The sequence below is a fragment of the Tachypleus tridentatus genome, chromosome 6 (assembly GCF_004210375.1).
Source record: "Tachypleus tridentatus isolate NWPU-2018 chromosome 6, ASM421037v1, whole genome shotgun sequence".
NCBI classification, from domain to species: Eukaryota; Metazoa; Arthropoda; class Merostomata; order Xiphosura; family Limulidae; genus Tachypleus; species Tachypleus tridentatus.
This window is the reverse complement of record NC_134830.1, coordinates 106654803-106677343: the sequence shown is the minus strand read 5'-3', so window position 1 is coordinate 106677343 and position 22541 is coordinate 106654803. Positions and strand designations below refer to the sequence as shown.

The 22541-nt window shown below is 32.5% G+C and overlaps 1 protein-coding gene across 4 annotated transcripts in view; it reads left to right on the top strand.

The window, feature by feature from the left end:
* Positions 1 to 22541, top strand: part of LOC143253248 (mediator of RNA polymerase II transcription subunit 13-like) — a 111847-nt gene that overhangs the window by 70070 nt on the left and 19236 nt on the right. For all 4 annotated transcript variants that reach the window (XM_076506794.1, XM_076506795.1, XM_076506793.1 and 1 more), the window contains exons 15-21: positions 4946 to 5787; positions 10731 to 10895; positions 12618 to 12715; positions 16630 to 16939; positions 17573 to 17740; positions 18164 to 18402; positions 18821 to 19012. In XM_076506794.1, coding sequence (XP_076362909.1) covers positions 4946 to 5787; positions 10731 to 10895; positions 12618 to 12715; positions 16630 to 16939; positions 17573 to 17740; positions 18164 to 18402; positions 18821 to 19012 — 2014 coding nt within the window. The remainder of the gene's footprint in view (positions 1 to 4945; positions 5788 to 10730; positions 10896 to 12617; positions 12716 to 16629; positions 16940 to 17572; positions 17741 to 18163; positions 18403 to 18820; positions 19013 to 22541) is intronic.

Sequence of the window (22541 nt, the reverse complement as noted above, 5' to 3'; positions counted from 1 at the left end):
GAGATATATTGAGCAGCAACTACAAACCGCCCTCAATTGTGTACGGAAGTGGACTCTGATGAACGGCTTTAATTTCTCTCTCTCCAAAACTGCATGTGTGCACTTTTGCCATCGACGGGGTATTCACCCTGATCCTGAACTTCATATCGGTGAAGTTTTGCTGCCAGTGGTCCCTGAGACCAAGTTCTTGGGGCTTATCTTTGATCACAAACTGACCTTTATAACACACTTAAAGCAGCTTCGGGTCAAATGCACAAGAGCACTGAACATCCTCCGTGTTCTCTCTTCTACCAGTTGGGGGGCAGATCGCTGTTCAATGTTAAAGGTATATCGTGCTCTTATTAGATCGAAACTCGATTATGGATCAATGGTCTATGGCTCTGCCAGACCCTCAGCCTTAAAGATGCTGGACCCCATTCATTACCAAGGACTTCGACTCTGCAATGGGGCTTTCTGTACCTCTCCAGTTCAAAGTATATACATTGAATCTCATGAACCTTCTCTACACCTTCGCCGTTTGCAACTATCTTTACAATATACTTCGAAACTTCATTCCTTACCAAAGCATCCCACCTGGAAATGTGTTTTCCTTCCTTGGTGGGCAGTACTTTTTCAGAACAGACGATATGTCATTGCTCCGTTTGGCCTTCGCATCCAGGCGCAATTGGATGAATTGGGTCTGTCCTTGGATAACATTGCAGATTCCACAGGTTGGCCCATCCAACCATGGCTTATTACAGCCCCCAAATGTGACCTTTCTTTCAGTCACCTAGAAAAGGCAGATACTCCAGATTGGAAGTACCGTCTTTTATTCAATGAATATCTTTCAAACAATCATTCAGTTCCCATTTATACAGATGGTTCTAAATCATGTAATTCAGTGGGCTCTGCTATGGTTTGCTATGGGTCAGTAGTTGCACGCAGAATCCCTTCTACAGCTTCTGTGTTCACTGCTGAACTGATGCCATATCTCTTGCCCTGGATCATATTGCAGCTGAGCAGTACTCCAACTGCACTATTTATACTGATTCGCTTAGTTCTATACTTGCCTTGGAATCGCTACGTTAGCTCACATCCTATTCTCGCTGATATTGAAACCGACTGGCCCATTTCTCATTAGCAGCTACTTCAATCCAGTTTTTCTGGATACCAGGCCATGTTGGTATTCGCGGGAACGAGCTTGCAGCATGGCAGCTAAATATGTCTGCTTCAGCACCATCACTCCTATGCCTATTCTGTACATGGACTATGGTGTTGTCTTCAAGGCTCGGCTCCATGCCAGCTGGCAGTCCACTTGGAGTGAGCAACGTGACAACAAACTTTTCAAATCAAACCCAAAATTGGACTTTGGCCATCTAGCTTCCGTAAAGTTCGGAAGGAGGAAGTTGTTCTCACTAGGCTACGCATTGGTCACAGTTTTTTAACTCATCATTTTCTTTTATCTGGAACTGATGCACCAATGTGTAGTTTGTGTAACACTCAAATCACTATCAGCCACGTTTTACTTTCTTGCTATCGTTACAATTCTCAACGACGGCAATATTTTAAAACATATTTTTTCCCAGGGTCAGTCTGTAACATTGGACAGAGTTATTGGTGATGGTGACTCTGTCCACCTTGATAATGTTTTTAATTTTTAATGGCCATTAATCTTTTTTAATCTCATTTAAGTGTTCCATATTTATTCATTACACCTTTTTAATTGGGTTCCTTTTTTACAGTTTTAATCTCTCTCCTTCAATTTGACATTGGACAATGGCCAGAACATTAAATAACTTCGACACCAGGACTGGAAAGGCCAACTTCAGGTGACTAACGCTACTGTTTGAACTATCCGTTTGAACTACTCGTTAGTCGTCCTGGCAGTTGTTATTATACTTTTGCTACATATCATTTCACACTTTTACTACTTAGCTTTTTAGTACTGGCCATATTGACTCATAACCCAGAACCAGGACTGGAAAGACCAACTTCAGGTGACTGACGGTGATTTTATACCTACCTGTTAGTCTTCCTGGCAGGTTATGATCATTACCATTCTGCTACAGGTAGTTCTTTACAACTTTGTTGACTGGATGTCAACATTGGTTTCTACGCCATTTTCTGTTTTAATTGCCGTTTTGCTTTTATCTTCAATTACTGTTACAAATTTTACTCCATTTACTTGACTTTTATCTTTTTACTGGACATTTGGCTACTCATTATTACGATTTTGCGGAGTGTCTTTTAAAACTTTTATTCTTTTACATTTTGATAATAGCTGCTATGACACATAACCCGGAACCAGGACTGGAAAGGCCAACTTCAGATGATTGACGGTGGTTCTTGAACTTACCTGTTAGTCTTCCTGGCAGGTTATGATCATTACCATTTTGCTAGAGTAAATATTTTACAACTTTGAAGACTGGATGACACCATTGGTTTTTACACCATTTTCTGTTTTAATTGCTGTTTTGGTTTTACCTTCATTTACTTTTACAAATTTTACTCCATTTACTGGACATTTGGCTACTCATTGTTACAATTTTGCTATGTATCTCTTAAAACTTCTATTCTTTTACATTTTGATACTGGTTGCTATGACACATAACCCAGAACCAGGACTGGAAAGACCAACTTCAGGTGACTGACGGTGGTTCTTGAACTTACCTGTTAGTCTTCCTGGCGGGTTATGATCATTACCTTTTGCTAGAGTAAATACCTTACAACTTCTTATACTCTGCCTTCTATCTTAACATTGTAGACTAGGTGTCAACATTGGTTTTATACTTTTTTGTTTTACCTTCATTTCCATTTATGTCTATTACTACATCTATTTATTTATTTATTTATTTTTATTTTTTTTTACATTTTTACCGAATGTCTGGCGCAGATAGCCTCGCTGCTTTGTGCCATAAAACACTAAATCAATCAATCAATCAACTTCCTCTTACACAGACTAATGAAAAATGCACAGTGCCACCATGTTTAGGACTAGAAATCACTCCAGGTTTGTGGTCCTGTTTCCTACCATCTGTTGGATATCAGTTACTAGAATGGTAGACCATATCTTTTGCAGTTTCCCCTCAGGCTGAGACATTCCTTCTTGCTACCATCTTCTGGCTATGCTCCCTGGAGGGTTAGGTGCTGGTTGGAGATGGTCCAGTTAAATAAGTCCTCATGTGTTTAGGCTGGTATCCCTCCTCTTACACAGACTAATGAAAAATGCACAATGCCACCATGTTTTGGACTAGAAATCACTCCAGGTTTGTGGTCCTGCTTCCTACCATCTGTTGAATATCAGTTCTTGACAGATCTCATGTTGGTTGTAGCTGAACACAACACATTTTTTTCCAGTTTGTGTATAGCCAGATATCCTTGCCTTACTACAGCCTGGAAGAACTGTACCCAATGCTGCCTTCTTTTAGACTGGAAATAACATTGCACTGAAAATTTCCTAATTCCTACCATCCTCTGAATGTCAGTTGGGTTGGAAATGCATGCAAGTGGAGACTGATTTTGGTACTGAAGCTCATCTTCCCTACTAATTTTTGTTTCAAGGTAAAGACATAGGTGATTTTCTATTGCAGAACTATTGTGCAATTTCAGATTCTGCTAGATGTTGGATGAGATTGAACTACCATTGTGGTCTATCACACCATCACCACTCAATGCACAGGGACCCAGTCGTTGATCATACATACTGTGGGATTCCTTCATGCTTTTTCATCTTTTATGTTCATGACACAGTCATAAAAGAGTGAAGAGTACACCTGAATCAGATGGTTATTGGGATCCCACTGAGGTGTGATGTTTTCACTTCTGGTTTCTCTTTGGGTGTTTCCTGAAGGTAGATTATATTTTCATTGGCTCTCCACCAGTTAAATGTGGAATTCTGGCTATTTTGTGAGATGAAGTAATATATCGTATCAGGATTTGGCATTTTCTTAAACTGAAAGTGTATTCCTGATAAATACTTACCTCTCTTACATTCCTCACCCAACCTTCCTGCATTTGGTGACATGTGATGTCTGTGTCTTCTGACTAATTGTGAGTGATTAATGAGTGCAAATGTGAAGAGAGCACTAGTTATGATTGGAGTTGTGTTGCATTCCTATTGGTAGAGAGCTGCTACATAATGTAGCATATGTAGCATATTTACATGTAGATATGCCGAAGCTGGAGAGGAAATCTAGTGGCAAGCATTGGAAATTTGTGTTGATAGAGAGCTATACTAATTGTGGAAAACTATTTTCTGAAATACATTTTCAGTTGAGTCTTTGTTTTGCATAAATACAAACTTGAAAACTGATGTCCAAATACACTGAAAGATTTGTGAAAAGTTTAAAGATATGGAGTCTAATGTTACTTCATTGTCTATCATGTTGTGGGAGGTACTTCATCCTCATACCCTTGTTATATATTGTAGCAGAAAACTACAAGAAAACTAGCTTTTTCTTCTCAATAAAATTGGATCAGTTTAGTAATGTTATGCTCTAGTTTTATTCAGTAAAATTGGATTAGACTAGTAGTTATAGGATTATTAGAACAAATTTTGTTTTCTGATAAAGTATTTTCATGTTTGAGGTTACACCTATAAATTATTTGTATCTTACGCAATCTTTCCTTCTGTTTATCTCTCTGCATTTTTAATTTTTTGTTTAAAACTGCTAATGAAAGAAATTAATATCAGTATGATGTTTAAAATTATTGAAATAAATGTGATCAGAAAAGGTTTCTTATGTTTTTAGAATTCACTATTGTAAAAATGTATAAATTGGATAACTTTTCTGTGAAGACTGCTAAAACCTTGTGATACTGAATGACTAGTGGTAGTATTTAACATTTTAGATTTATTTAGATCTGTAAATGTTGATTGGAGTATTGATGTCATAAGTTTGCATTCAGTATAATTATTACTGTTTTGTCTCTATTGGTAATGCAACTTATCAGTTTTTTACCTCAGGTATCATAATTCATCACTGCCTCTCTCTGAAAGTGAGCACTTGTTTACTTTTGAGTCTGACCAGAGGTCAGTGCCTATGAATTATGAATTGCAGTCACCAGCATCAAATGCATCTTCCTATTTGAACAAACATCTGAACTCTATTGACAACAGTACAGTATCCTCTGTCCCAGAAGCTCATAGTTTGTTAGTGAATCTTGTTCTCTCAGACTCCATGTTTAACCTTTTCAAGGACCACAACTTTTCTAGTTGTACATTGTGTGTATGTAATATGAATATTAAAGGTGCTGACACAGGGATCTACCTGTTAGACTCCATGTTGCCTTTTTATACTGATGAACCTCAGTACAAATGTACATGTGGGTTCAGTGCAGTTGTAAACAGACATCTCAGTTACCACTCTGGTTTATTTTATGAAGATGAAGTTGAGGTAACAGGGATTCCATATGAGCCCATTCATCATTATCGGAAAGGCTTGAAAACATTACTAGAACCTTCAGTTAGAAGGGAAATGAACCAAGTAAATGGAGCAATGCATTCAACAAAAATATTAGACACCAAAGAGATAACAGCTGTAAACCGAATACCCCACCATGTTCTGGATATGATTCGAGACCAGTGTCAAACAATTCAGTCTACCTACTCATGGCTGAACAAAGCAGTCCAGCTAAGAAGTGCTAGTAATCCAACAACTTTTTTGAATCACTTAGAACTAATGGATCAGTGTCACATCTGTTTCTTGGCCCTGGACAGTGCCTGTCAGCTAATGGATAACATCAATTATAACAAACTAGATGAAAGACTCAAATCAACTTGTCTTCATAAGTGGCCCTCTTTGTCAGGTGAGCTTCTTATAAATTCAGTACATTTGGGTTAATATTCTTTTATTAGTGTGGATATTTTTATCATCCATTCTAAAAAGTTTATTTTTAGCCAAATTTAAATTATTAAAATTTAACCAAATTTATTTCAATCATTGAATTCTATGGATAATGTCTGGTGTTTATTTTTTTAAGATTCAGGTTTTGTTCTTGTGTGAAGCAAGGTTATATTTAAAACATTTATTTTATAGTGACAAAAAATTTTTTACCTTTTAATGTTTATGGATTAAATTTGCAGGGCTATATTATAAACAAAAATAAGTGACATTACTCATATGCATGTACAAGAAAAGATTTTGATTGCATGTCTAATTTATACTAAGTTACTAAAGGAAAATATTTACTATCTTGTTTTTAGGGTAATACTTCAGTAAACACATGTTCGATAAAAAAAGTTTTGTTATAACAAACTTATGATTTTGTACTATTATTTGTCACGGAAAGCTAAAAATAAAATAATAAATAAATATACAGAAATGAATGAATAAATAATAGATGCATTGATCTACAGTATAATATAAATAAGAGTAAAATTATAATAGTATTTGGATTTTTAAGCTTTGCATATCAAGAGCATCATACATTATTTGTTAACATTGTGTCATATGTCAGTTTTTATGTGGGTGTAACTTGGTGATAAAATACACTAAACAAGTAACAGAAACAGTCCACTTGTTTTAAACTAATATATATAATAAAACAAGTTAATGGTAATTTATGAAGTGTTTACAGTATGAAATAGTAAGTTACAAAGCTTAGAAATGTGTCTTCATAGTAATAATAAGCTATTTTAATATACAAACGATGCTCCAGGAAAGCAACTGCTTCATTTTTTGAGGTATTACTGAATGTATTCACATATAAACACACATATTAGAATATATTAGACAGGTAACTAAACTTACAATTTCATATTTGTACTCTTACCTTAGATATTTTTCTTTTGCTTATATTTCCCTGTATCAAAAAAAAAACACATTAACATCAATCACATCTTCAGTAATTTGAAGATAAGAGGATTTTGCAAAGAAAATTAATTTAAATAAAATTGAAATATAAAAATGTTTCATTTACAATAACTAATAAATATGACTCATGTAAGAATGCTGTTAGTTAATAAATGAATAGGTCTTATTTACTTAATGATTTGTAATTTAATGCATCAGATATTTGAGATTATGTTAGGAAAATGTGCTGTTTATCGAGTAACACAAGATGCTAGGGGCACGAAAGAATAAAGACTGAAGATAAAGATGAGCGTTTCCACCTTGATTGAATTAACTGATCTTGTAACCACTATCAAATCATGAAATGTTGAATGCAGAAAGATTTATCTTCACAAAGTTTGACAGTTATTTAGTAAACATTACAAGTTTGTTGTACAAAAAAAAAATCAGATTTTTTAAAATATGTTTATAGCAAAGATTTGTCATTGGATGTATGAAGCTTCTTCTGATGAGTTGGTCCATTTATGTTAATAATTAAAATGCTTTTTTATTATCTTATAGTTTTCAAATTTTATTTGCACAACATCTGAATGAATATTGGAAGTTGTTCTCACTAAGCTCTTTATTTTGTGTTTTATTGTCTGTACCCTAACAATGTGTATACACTTGATATACAGAGGAGTCAGTTATCAACTTGATCTTGTTGAATTACAAGTCCTGTTTATGCTATCATTAATCATAAGTATTTTTCTTGTAACATTTTACCTTATTTAACTTAATAAATTTTTAATTTCTACAGTTTACTCACTTTTATAACAAAAATCAAAAAATATTCTAAAGAAAATTGGTACTTGTGGCTGAAATATTGTTTTATTTTTCAAACTTTTGTGTCTGTATGATATAAGTTAATGTCAAAGACTAGTTCTAATTCTTAGTTATGATAACGTGATTTCAGAAATTCTATTGTTTTAATTCAGTTATGCAGTTTAGAATATGAAATATTGCTGTGAACATAAAATAGAATACCCTAATACTAATATACTTTTCTGGCTTTTTAACTTAACAAGAAATAGCTTAAATAATTTCTATATCATTTCAAGTGGCGAACAAAGAAAATAATATTACAGTTTTCAAATCTGTTTATTCCAAGGACTTGAGGGGACCATGCATTCAATAAATTAAAATCTGTAATTTCTGTTTATTATAAATAATTCAGTAACAAATGTTGGAGATAATTCATAACAATTTTTGAAAGCAGAATGTTGTACAATGGTTGTGGCCTGAGGTCATCAGTTTATTGTTTATATTTTCTTAAATTAAGGTTAGACACTATGAATTGACATTTTAGCTTGGGGATATCTAACCTATATGATTACTTACCTGGTCACTAAGATAATTTTAAAAGGATGGAAAGGAAATCTGAAATGAGCAATTCAGAACTGAGAACTATCACGTAGCACAGAAAAGTGAAGATTGAAAGTTCAGTTAAATATTTCCTTATAAATTAAAAAAAAAAACTGAATAATACACTAAGTAATGCCAAGTTTATTGGCATACATTTGTTAATAAAATCATTTAATTAGATTTTGAATATAACTGTAAAAGATCATGACATATTAGCTTTGACCCATTTGTATCCAGATGGATAGGTTTGGGCTTTCAGACCATACATCCTTGAGATGGAGATGTTAACCTTTACAGAAGTTATGTAATGCTATTGTTGTTGAGTATGAGCAGTTAGGGTTTCTCATTGTGTCTAAAACCAAGGACCATATCAGAATAAAAATAACTCCATTACATTTATTTAAAAGTTTTAGTTAGTAATAATTTTACTTAATTTAATGAAAAGCATTATGCAAGAACAAATGAAAAGTTTGACATTTTAGTTGGGTAATACCGTAATTTCGGTTTCAGTTATGAGCAGGTTTTGGTAATGTTTGTTTCTGTGTTAGTTGCTGTAGTTTTACAAATTCAGTTGTATATTATGATAGTCTGTTACTATGATTCATTTATTAGCATTATGGATGTTTCATCACCAGGACTAATTCTGTTTACAACATGTTCTATTTCATAAACACCAAATAGATAGGGCAAAAAGGGCACATGCCTACCCCCACTACCACTTTTCAACAAAGTTAGGTAGTCACATTCTGTATGCAAATATTTTCAGTAGCATTTTCATAAACACCAAATGCATAGGGCAAAAAGGGCACATGCCCCACCCCACCACTTTCCAACAAAGTTAGGCAGTCATATTCTGTATGAAAAGATTTTCAGTTGCATAATTGATTGATAAATGTATCAACTTGCTGTACACTTACACAAGAAAATGTGGACCAAGATAAGCACGTAATGTGCTTATCTTATGTGCTTATATTGTTGTACAGAGCTACATTAGACATTTAATTGAATATAGTGATTATCAATGTGTATTAGTAATAAATATGGAGTCAAAAGTAGTTTATAAATGAGCTTTCAATATTATCTGATGTGACATTTCTTCACTCCAAATTTCCCACTTTAAATTTTTTTTTACCAGTGTATGACCTCCTAACTTACTGAAAAATTTTGCCCTTATACTATTCACATTCACAACTTAATTTTTGTACTATTGAAATATAAGCAATAAGCTGGAAGCCCTATGCCATGCCATTCAAAGTACATCCCGTTTTCAGAAAATGTCAATAATTTTCTCTGACATTTACTGTTGGAGTACTTGAAACAAATAAAAAGAGAAGAATAAAATTTTCTCAGTGAGATGGGGTCTGAATCCATTATAATAGATACATATGAACATTTTGCTATCATTGTCTGTCTTTATCAGATTAGAACTGTGGTTGACAAGGTATTTAGAATTAAAGAATGATAATTTCTGAGATTATGCTATTATTATTAAGATTTAAACCTAGATGTTCACGTAAAATTCTATCATAAGAGTGCAAAAACTTGAGAAAGGCAAGGTTTCAGCCATAATTACTAAATCTCTTGTTTTTTGTATATTATTTATAGTTGTATATACAAGTGACAAATATGTAAAAATTAAAAACCTGTTATATTTTGTAAGAAAACTTGTATGAAAAATAATTGTGTAGCACAAACTTAATGCAAGCACAACTACATAATTCACTAAGCATTTGCTGTTAACTTGATTTTTTGTTTACATAAAACCCTGTAGAATGAACAGCTGTCTACTTATTATGGAAAGGTTTAAGTGCAGATTTAAAATAAATGAAAAATCTATTAGTTTGAGTTACAAAAGTAAAAAGTGTGTAATTGTCTATTGTAATGTGCAATCATTCTGGTAAGAAAAAAAAGGTAATTTAGATTTATTTCATATATTTTTCTGGTGGTTACTAGGTCAGTCAAATTGACCAAATCCCATGTTAAGGAAGAAAAAATAACAAATAAAATATAAAGTTTTTCTTAAGAAAACATTTGATGTTCATTTAAGACTTGAAAGATTGTACAGATGAAATATAGAAACTGTAAGATGATAAATATTTTTGTTCTTAGTGTGACAATCACTTTGCACTCTATGTTGTTACAGACAAATTTGAAGTAAAAAAAGTTAATTAAAAATCTGATTCTTTATGTATAACATACTTCTAATGCTTACCTAAAGCCCCTTAAATATCATGAAAATAAATTTATTATTTAGAGTTATAGCATGTATAATTTCATGGATACAAGGTTGGGAAGAACCTGTGTATTTATTTTTTTACACTGCTAAATTTCATATAATTACTAGGATGCTATTTTTATGAAGCTGTATGTTATTTTTTTGCACCTGATAAATTGCATTCAGCTGCTAGAATGCTTTCTCTGACAGAGTATACATTTTTACATTCAGTGACTATATACTTTCTGGCTGAAGCTGTACATTTTATTCTTCTTATTCAAGCCAGTTACTAAGGATTATTTTTTTTGTAAAGTTTCACATAATTTATGTTACTTTAGGTAAAGTGCCAGCCAGTGACCAAGATGTCCTTCGCTTACTGCAAATGATTCAACCTCTGCTTCAAGAAGCAGTACAGAAGAAGATCATGCAGGGATTATTTGAAGTAGCTTATACAGTATCTGGGCCCTTAACATGGAGACAGTTTCATAGACTTGCAGGCAGAGGTAGTGTTCTTTTAAACTTTTTGTGTTGTGAAGAAATAAATAGTGTAGTGTATTATTAATGACTAGGATTTTGGAAGTCATAAAGAACATAAACAAGTTGTCTGTGCAATAAACTTCCATTGAGATTTGGTTATCATTTGGGATTGGTCTTGAAGAATAACATTTTATAGAATTTTCTTCTAGTTTCAACTGAATAAGGCATTAGCTGAATTCTGACTAAAAGTACATTATGTATGATTGTTTCTTTTGAAATTTGAGAGTAAAAAATTTACCATTTTCTTAACATCTAGAATGGTTCAAAATTCAAATGTTTTGAAGTTACTCACAAAGCTCTACTAAGTACCTTTATTTTGAAAATGCAGTGTGAATTGTGAGGAACCTATAATGCTTGTGGTTTGTTTATTAGTATGTTTTTTTTATCAGTTTTTGATAGAGCCATATATACATATGTTGACACTTGCTGTTTTAGCTGATGACAAAAATTTAAGTAGAATTATATTAAAAAAAGCAGGAATTAAATAAGTCAACACTTTTTAATATAACTAATAAAATGGAACTAAATAGTAATATTTTACAGTGCTAATATATTATACAGAATCCCACCAGAAAAGTTATTTTTAATGGGACTCAGCTTCTTAATTCCAAGTGGATAATGCCAGTATCCAGCAGAAAATCATGTTTTACCTGTTGGATGGAGACTTCATCTGATAACATTTATGTCTCTTTGGCTGAACACTAATCTAAACCATATTATTGTCCTTTTTTTTATAACTAGACTGGAAGTACTGTGAAATACTGTAATTTGTTTTGAGACAAAATTCAGATCAGTGATATATATGCAAAAAATTATGGGTGTAAAGAGTTAATAATTCCATTTTCCAGTACCTTAAAGTATACATAATTCTACCAGGAAATTATTTTTCAGTGGATTGTATTAATTGTCTAGACCTAGAGGATGTAAAAAATTCTACTAGGAAAGTTATTTTTTAAAGGAACTAAATAATTGCACTTCATAGACCTATTTAAAGTATATAATTTATCTTGGGAAGTAGTTATTAATTTATAAATTTTTATTTTTTATTATTTCAAAGTTTGTTGTACAGTTTGTATTACTTGTATCATTTAAACCAGTTTTAAATTTGTTTTCTGTTTCAAACATTGTTATTTATGCAGTGATTGTGATTCATGATGACGAGAAACCCACTTGAAGTGAAAATGTATCTCAGGATGGTTCCTATGGGTATTTACACTTTTACTAATAAAGCAGAAAACAACATTTCGACCCTCTTAGATCATCTTTAGGTTAACCTGAAGATGATCTAAGAAGGTTGAAACTTCGTTTTCTGCTTTATTAGTAAAAGTGTTAATACCCATGCCAGTGCTCGTGATTACACCTTACTCATATTAATAATTACTTATTGTTCAAAATTATTTGATGAAGAATAAAAGCTTGTGATTTACACTTGAATTGTGACTGCATAGATCTAACTGAAATTATTCTAAGTATCAAATTGACAAATGATCTGATGAAAGGTCCAACATAAAATCATATTTTGTGAAAGTAAATCATGAGCTGTATTCTCATAGAAGGAAGAAAGGACATTTGTCTCTTTAAATGTTTTGTTGCATTTGTTTTATAATTTTACATTTTTTTTTTTAGATTGAAAATTCACTTAGTTAGATTTTATACTTTTATTAATTAATCATGCTACTTTATTTCAGGAACTGAAGATCAGTGTGAACCACAGCCTATTCCTACACTACTTGTTGGTTCTGATAAAGACTGTTTGGCTCTCTCTCCCTACACACTTAAATTCTGGGTGAGTAGTCTGTTGTAGTAGTTATTTATTTGTTTAGTTTTTTGGTTTTTACCAAAATAAAAAATATGTGTCAAGTGTCATCTTGAAATATAACAAGCTAAAGCTTTTTAGTTAGTTAATTAATAGTCTGCTAAGTAATAATGATGTAAAACTCATGTTTTTTAATAATATGAAAAAAATGAAAAAATTGATAATTTTTTATACCATTCATATATTTATTTATATTTTTTTTTTGTGTATGTACAATACATTGTAACTAAATGTTACCAGCATATACCAAAATAATCCTGTAATTTGTCCACCTTAATCCACAAGCCCCAAAAAATAAAACTTGTGAAACAGTTTTCTCTAACAATGTATATCTGTTTGGCATTTCTTCATAGTACCTGAAGTGTAAATTAACTTGTTAACCCCTGCAGGTTAAACAAAGTGTGCATGTAATAATCATTTACAGAGTTACTTTCAAAGTTTAATGTAAACTACTTTATTATCAGTGTGTACAAATATAAATAAACTTGGCATTAAAGCATAATTAATATATCTAATTTATTGTTATATAAGTTTGAAAAGGTAGTAGTTAAATAAATCCTTAACCTTTCAGAATTGTGACATTTGTTCTCTAGGTCTTCCCCAATTAATTTATTTACCACTCCCTCCCTGAAGTACCTAATTTAATGCAAAGTACTTATTATAATATAGGTATTTTTAAGGCAAAATCTAATTTTTATAACCTCCAATCTTTGTAAACTAGAAAATCAGACCCATATGCCTTGCTCACCTGTCACATTCCATCTTTCACATGTTGCCAGTAATTCTCTGATGATTTATATCATTTATAACTTAAAAGAAAGGCAAAGTTTTAATCTGTCAAATGACATATACTCCTACACAGTTTTCAGTACCAAATATTATGAATTTGTTCTTCAGTTTGAAAGCTTATCTTGCAGTTTTCAGATTGGACACTTTAGAAGATTATTTTAAAAGTTAAATGAGGTAAGGTAATGAAAAATAATAGTAATAATTCTTCACAAGATATGCTTATGCACTATGTTGTTTAACATGACAACCTATGTAACAAAAGTTTTACTTTTTCTTGTTCCTGGGCAGAAAGTGTTATTTCCCAATTGCTTTTGCCTAAAGTAAATGGTAAAGACCTTTTTTTCTCTTCAAACTTTGCTTTTGTGACCTGGGTAACGAAATTCTCAAATTTACCCATTTTTCAGAACATTCCAGGTAGATTCAGATAGAGAATTTTCTTGAACTTACAAAAATTTTCAAGAACCTTTTAGAATTTTCTAGAACTTTCTATAGTAAAATATACATATACAAGGGCTCACGACTCACCACTTCAGTTTAGTTCTAGCTGCCTAAGTGAACACATAGACCTATCTGATTTTATCAGAGATGGCATCAAGAAGCTGCAAGCATTCTCTAAACGCATTCTGCTATGTATATGGCCAGTTTATCAAGATAAGAGCGAAAAAGTACTTTGTGACAGCATCTGCTAAAATGTGTGAAACCTACAAGGCATATTTCAGCATACCTGTCAGGGATCAAGACAAACCCTGCGAGCACTGCAAAAAACATCTAGAAGTTAAGACGGACAGTTTTTGCTTGATTAAATAGTAAAATTTTATATTATACAAATTTTAGACCTTTTAAAATTTAAATAGCTTTTGGTGCACCTCAGAGAGGAATATAACAGTGTCAAGACCTTGCTAGAAGCCTTGAAATATGATGAGTATGGGTGGGAAGTTATTGGAGACTTCAAAATGGTGGCTTTCCTGATGGGTCTCCAAGGGGGCTTTACCAAGTTTTCCTGTTATCTTTGCCTTTGGGACAGCAAGGACAACGCAACGCACTACAACAGGAAGCACTGGCCACAACGGACAGAGTTCTCTGTGGGGAGGCACAATGTCAAGTGTGAGCCACTAGTGGACCTCCAGAAGGTGTTGTTCCCACCATTGCACATAAAATTGGGTCTTATGAAACAATTTGTCACAGCTCTTGATAAGAAGTCTGCAGACTTCAAGTACCTTTGAGACTTCTTCCCTAAGCTGTCTGAGGCAAAGTTCAAAGCTGGTGTCTTCGTTGGATCACAAATAAAGAAGATCCTGGAGTGCACAGAATTTCCCAAGAAGCACAGTAGGAAGGGAAAAAAAGCTTGGTGTAACTTTGTCGCAGTGGTTCAGGGCTTCTTTGGCAATCACAAGGCAGAAAATTATGTGGAAATGGTTGAGGCTCCGGTGAAGAACTACAGCAAAATGGGCTGCAGGATGTCTCTGAAAGTCCATGTCCTTGATGCTCATCTTAATAAATTCAAGGAGAACATGGGAGCATACTCAGAGGAGCAAGGTGAGTGCTTCCACTAAGATATACTAGACTTTAAACACTGCTACCAAGGAGAGTATAATGAAACATGATGGGGCTGATACATGAAAGTGATATACATTGCAGTTGCAAAACTACTCACTTCTAAACATTTTTGTTCATTTTTGTGTAGCTTTAGTGCAAATACGTGTAAATCTTGATTCATATGTTGTTTTATTCAGACTTTATGTAAATGAAAATGTGCAAATTTGCCCGTTTTTACATAGAAAATAGGTTAATTTTTAAGTTTCATTATCCAGGTCACAAAAGCAAAGTTTGAAGGGAAAAATGTCCATTTTCTGTACTTTTACAACATAAGCAATTAAGAAATAACACATACTATCCAGGAATAAAATTTGTGTTACATAGTGTAATGTGAGCTATGTGTCTATATAGTGGTTTACAACTTGTGTTGTGGGATTATTAATTAGATATTGTTCAAAGGGCAAACAATAAAACTGGATAAAAACTGGTGTAGACTGTTATGAGCCTTAAGGTATTTAGAATAAGTAATTATTGCTTTCTGTTACAGTCTGCAGTCATTATAGAAAGAAAAAAAGGGTAATTTAGATTTATTTTGTATTTGTTTATAGTGGTTACAAAGTTATTTAAATAAATTGTGTTTGTACAGAAGTAGGTTAGAACAAAATAACAGATGAAATTTGAACATTTAAATGTGAACAAAAGTATTTCTAATCTTAACATAAAAATCGCTTTGCATTGCAAACCATCAGTGCTTGGACTTTTATAAAAAAAAAATGCTCAATTAAGAAATCTGATGTTTAGTTTACACAAGGCTTGTAATGTTTACTGAAAGCTGGCAGAATTTTGTAAGGATACACAAGTGAGGTCAGGAAGTTTTACCATTAGGTGTGCATAAGAAAGTCATCACCCTTCATGCAAATAAATAAGCCAATTTGGCATGACAGTGAAATCTAGTACATTTAGTTGTGCAAGTTAAAGGTTGAAATCCAGTCTCTATCAAATTAGTTTTTCATACATTTTTTATGAAAGTTTTTGTAAAACTATTAATTAAAAGTCTGTTTGATATCTTCAGTAAATATTGTATCCAAAAAATTAGTTGATTCTGACTAGTTAAAAAAAAAAATTAACAAGTTACAAAGCAAGCTTTATGTTTCACCTTTCTTGCTTTAGAGTGTAGTTCATCACAAAGTACTCACTTTCTGCAAATATTAAAATTTTCTGTGAATTACAGTGTGATTGACCATTTCCAGTGTCTCTGTAATTTTCTTTTTAATATGTAACTGGCATAATAGCTATCTATTTCATAAGCTTTCCCCTATAATCTTGGGAGATAAAGAATTTAGGTGAAGAAAGTAGAAATATACAAAATATGAACTATAAAAAATGAATTTATTGTGCTGTTATAAAAAGAAAAAGTTGATATAAAGCTATGGAAAAAAAAAAGATTATAATAGTACAGATATTCTAAATAAATTAAAATGTCAGTGCATTGGAGTTTGTATTATATTTCTTAGAGAGACATCAAGTTAACACAGTTTTGTTTAATATTTTACATGTAGGACAAGTTACTTCTGGAACCGTACTCTTTACCAAAAGATGTGGCATACATTGTTGTAGCCCCTGACAATGAGTTTATCTTAAGCCGTGTAAGGAGTTTTTTCAGAGAGTTGAGTAGCATATATGAATTATGTAAGCTGGGTCAACACAGCCCCATCACCAAAGTTCTTAGGGATGGAATTATGCGAGTGGGGAAGTCAACTGCCAAGAAATTAGCTGATGAACCTGTTGATGAGTGGTTTAATATGATTGGTGATAGTCAAGTTGCCAGTAAACTGAAGTTATATGCACAGGCTTGTCGACATCATTTGGGTTAGTATCATACCAGTAATTTGTATTCAAAGTCAGATTTATAAATTATTTATAATTAATTTTTACTACTAATTGGAGTTGGAATAATGGGTGCAATTCTCTCAATTTAAAGTTGAGTTAAAACCTGGTAAATGCCATGATCACATACCAGAAAATCAGAATTTAATATCTAATCATCTAGATCACTTTGAGTTTTAGGTAAATCTATACTGGTTCTAAGTATTTTAAAATTGAATTTTTTTCAGTTAATAATAAACCGTTTATTATTTTTATGGGGGATAAAAGAAGCAAGTATTCCCTTATGGTAAATTTTAGAATTGTTTGGCAGAAAGCTGATAGTAATCACATAATTATAAGAAATTTTTATGACTGTTATGTTGATTTTCATTTGTATTGATGAATGTTAAAAATGTTGCTTTTGATTTTGCAACTTTTTGAATAAATTCTAAAAATAAATCATGTTCCAGAAAGTACAAAGAAGCTAGCATGAACATGTTTAGATCAGTTTTTAAGATTACAAAAACATTTACTAGATTGTGCTATCTTATTTTGTACAACTAGATACCTAGAAAGTTGTGTCTACTCAATACTTAATTGCTATTTTAAATCTTTTTTTGTTTTTAAAATTGTTAGCTCCATTCTTAGCTGCCCAGTCACTAGATTGCAGTCTTCTGGCTAACCCAGTTCATAACCATTCACCTAGCTGTAAACCATCAGTTCTTGGAGCTTCACCATTACCACCTGGCACACCAGAAAGTCAAGATAAGGAGCGAGCCTCCACACCTAAACCCCAGGAAAATGGTATGATTTACACACACGGTATGTGTGTTTTGATTAAAAAGTCAAACATGAAATTAAATAATTATTTACAATGTAAATGCCAAAACTGGAGTTTTATCAACTTTTTCTTTATTCACATTTTATTAGGTGTTTTAATGCAAGAATGGCTGATACTGGAAAACTGTTTTTTTGTTTTATACAAATATTTTGGGTTAATTATCAGTAGCATGGCTCATTTTGAAAATTTGTAAATGGATTTGTGAAAAAAAATAGAAAATAGTTGCATGAATACTTGAAACACTTGTGGCTTATCTCTAAACATAGGTAGTTTTATAAAATAACATCAGAAAGTTTTATGGACTGTGAAGTTGACTTATGAGATCAGTATCACTGATGTTAGTAAATTAATTTATAGTTTATAAATTATTGTTGATGTAACAATAGATAGTCAACAGGATGGCTACAGCAATACCTCAGGAAACTCTGGTCTCAACTTACAAGATCCTTTGGAAAGGGAAGATGAGCAGCATCCTCCTGCCTTAGTCATCTACATAATTGAACCATTCACCTATGGCAGCATAGACAATGATTTATATAGACTAGCCAGTGTGGGTCTTCTTAGGTGTTACACCCACATGTTGAAGTTTTTACCAGAACATATTAAGAATAACATCCACCTTCAGGTACTTAGAAGACAGATTCATCAAGTTGTGAGATGTTTAGCTCATTTGAATAGAAAACAAAACTCATTTTGTTACAGAGTGTGAAAGAAACTGATTATTTATCAGGAATTTGTAAATAAAAAGTGTAAATCCTTAGAGAACATTATTTGAATATTGGTTTGATTGAAGTAAAGAAAGAAATAGTAGAAAATGGTTACTTTAATGTTTATATTATACACCAGAAAATAATATCTAATATGAAGCATGGTTATTATTTTTGTTAAGTTACTTATTAGGAATATTTGTTTTTGTCAGTTTTCAAAAATTTTTATGGTGTTTGATTGAGACATCTAAACATACTTTTTCATATCTATATTAAAAATAGTTATTTTATTACAAAAAAATCCCATTCATTCAACTTTAAACCATCTTTTCTCAGATGGTGAGGTTAGATTCTCTTCTTTGTTTGGGTAAATCTGAAACCAGAAGTAATAATCAAGATGAACTGAAAGCTCTGGCCTTTTCTGTGTTCTCTCAGTGTCCTCGTCTTCTCTTCAATCAACCAGGGATCAAATCCCTGACAGGATTTGGTCCTGCCGCTAGCAAGGAACTGTTTGTCAAGATGAAGGATGTAAGTTAGCATCAGTTGCACAAAATATGTTTTCAGAGTGTTACCATTTGTGAAGGATTAGAATTTTCCAAATTTAGTAGGACTGGAGTTCCTAGAAAGTCAGATAATACCAAATCCATTACAAGTAATAAAAAAAAGTGTTTTGAGAATGTTTTTTTTGGTTTGTTTGTTTGTTTTTGTTTTTTTTTTCAATTTTGATTTCTCAGACTTCGCTGGTAAATTTTAATAGTTAATTTTTGTCTTAGCTTTATTTTAGAAGTGCTATTCATGCAACCACAAGTGTTTCAACACTTTCAGCACAGGCTGATAGATTTTATATCACTTTGACTTGGGAAGGACACATGCATGAAAAATGTACAATGACTCTGAGCATTCCTTACAAAATCCCTTTAAGATTCTGTAAATGTAGAATAGCATTTTATACACAAAGAATGACATTAGTTGAATTATGTCTTTCCAGTAGCAGTGTTTTTCCTCCAAAACTTCTCAAAATAGTTCAAGTGTGAGGCAATTTTCGTTTTTTAAGTATAAAAATACTTTTATCTTATAGTTTAGTATTCTATTTTCATAATATATAGAACCTTACAAAAGGATATCAAAAGTTTTTTAAGGTAAACTTTTATACTTCATATTTTTTATTTTCACTACCGTATCATTAACTCTAGCTGTTATCATCAATGTACAATGCAATGAAATAATTAAAATTAGCATATAGAAAAAAGAAATGCATACCTTTTAATTTTTGTACAATATTTATAAAGTTTCCATTTGTTAAATATGTAATTCCAAAATGATACAGTAACGTTATTCCCATAATTTATTTATTTTTTTGTATGTTACAAGTCTTTTTGCCTCTCCTCCATTGAAAATCACTCATTCTAATCTGTCTCTACTCTAATTTGGCAGTGCTTTTCTTTAGACATTTCTAATTTTGCTATTATGTGGCTTGTCATTGTAAGTTTAACAATTATATTTCCAAACTGGTTGTTTATCATATCTGATTGTACAGCTGCAACATTTATTTTCAGTTTACACTCCATTCATTTTCTTGTTTGTGTTTTTGCATGTTTGTCTTTATCTACTGCACCAGAGATGGGCAACTTAATTTTCATAGAGACCACACCTGTGGCTAATGAAAACAGCATTGGCCATACCATTAAAAAAAAATTGTGGTGTGTTAGTTTAATTAAAATAATTGCATTTCAACTAACCTTCAGTGTGAAAAATTGATGGGGGTTTTCATCAACAAGTTTTGTATAATTTGGTTTAATATCTATGCTCAATGAGCATCTTAGCTGTGCCTCTAAATTTATGTTAGTAAGCCGAGATCTGTCTCTACTCTTGAGAAAATCTAACATAGAAAATGTTGAGTCATACACTCATGAGGATCCAAACATGGAAAATAATTTTGAAATTATTATCTTTAAATATGTAAGACTCTCATTTATGAGAATAGTGAGCCACATCTTTCTGAAATAACATTTTTGTTTACCTTTTGTGTGTTCTACACTTTACAGGGTAAACATCTCATCTTCAAATCCACACTTATCCAAAGAGAGAAAAGATGTAATTTCCTTACTGAAAGTTCTCAGGTCAAATTGAAATAGATCATGAAAAAATTCAAATATCAGTTTAAAATTTCTAAATTCAGAGAAACATGATTCAAATATTTGAGATAGATTTTTGATTTAGTTTACATAGAGATCATCTTTAGCATCAGAGAAATCATAGTCCTTATTATTTTCTAGAAAACTATTCCACTTTGCAAAATGTGTCAAATCATTCTTTTGTAATTGTTTTGCAAGGAGGTTATTATTTTACCTCTTCCAATTTTCCAACAGAGTTTCAATGAACACAATCAATATTTCTTTTACTAGTTCAGCATTAGAAAGTGATTTCTTTTTTTGAGCTAGAATCCAAGGTGCTTTATAGCTGGCTAATGTAACTAGTTCCATCAATGATAAAAATCGTTTTTGGCCTCCCTTATGTTCATGAAGTTGTTGTGCTTTGAGATGGCTGATTTCATTCATGTAATTTTTGCTATCAACTGGAAATTTTACATCAAATTCATTGTGAAAATTGCTAAAGTGTTACTTAAGGTTGTATACTTTATTATTCCTAAAACCTTTGTTACACAAAAGACACACTGGTTTATTACTTCTTCAATCAATGCAAATTTCATCTTCCAACTTTCATTTCTCCAGTCATGCGCCATTCTCTTTTCAGCAGTAATACCAGAATCAGTTAAATTGTCTATATTTTCTGAGTGTTCACCATCATCTGGATTCTTTTGTTTTCAAATTATCCACTTATCCATATTATGGGATTAAAAACAAAATATATCTAAACACTTGAAAGATGCACAGTAAAAATATGTTTGCAAGCACGTGCAAAACAATACACACTCAATAACAAACATCTAAGCCAGAGTGACGTCACAAAATGGAGAGAGTCTGTGGCAGTAATGAAGTGCGTGACATTAGTGATGACATGAGGCACTGCAGTTGCTGGTTACCAAATTTATGATAAAAAAAAATAAATCATGGAAAAGGTTGATTCCTAAGCTCGAGCTTGCCACACTGGCCACGGAGTTGACCATCTCTGTACACTATTTGTTTGATTTATTATTATTTACCCTGAATTCTGATGTTAATGTAAGCATTTTGGATCTCACATCTACTACAACTACCTTTTCACCAACTGCAGGTGGGCAAGACCCGTCGATAGATTTATCCAAGATTATTTGCTGAGAGATTAATCATTGTATTGGTTAGCCAATTTCTCTTCAAAGTGCCCAACTTTCTCACAAACCCGTTTGTTCTCATGAAGATTTTGATAACCTTTTTCCACCATCAGATTTTGTTATGTCACACCTGTGGAACCAGCTAGGCCTAATACAACATTTTTAGATATGATTTATCAGGTATATGATGTTATATCCCTTTCCATGATTTCTTATGATCCTCATCTCTGTTTGTTGCATGATTTATCCCTGTTATCCCTGTGGCAGCATTCCACCCTTTCTTCATTGGTAGCTCATTTGTCACAGTTGGGATCAAGACATGCCATTATTTCTGTTTCCCATCCTAGTTCTTTTCAGTCTTTATCTGTTTCTTCTTTCAGGGGTTCCGTATTTCGTTGTTCTTTTTTATGTAGATTGGCAAGATGTCAACAGCATAGGTTACTACCTGGTGGGAGCACGATTGCGCGACTGTTTTCCTCTGAAGAGACGTTTCATCACAAATCAGTGGGTTATTATTGTTTTTTCAGAACAACTTATCCTACAGTTTCTTTCCCCTTTATCTTTATCACAGATACCCATTTCTTTCCCTCTGTCTCAGGAACCCATTACCATCCAGCACTCTTCGGTATGGACTCCTGTACATGTTTGCCGTGTATGGCAACCCGTGAAGGGATGAGAGGATCCAGGCAGTTGAGGGGTCCAACCCTAACACACCACTTTGACCTTGAATTCCTGTAGATGGGCAACCTTTGAGTGGCCCCCCTTGGGTCAATCAGCTGGTCCACT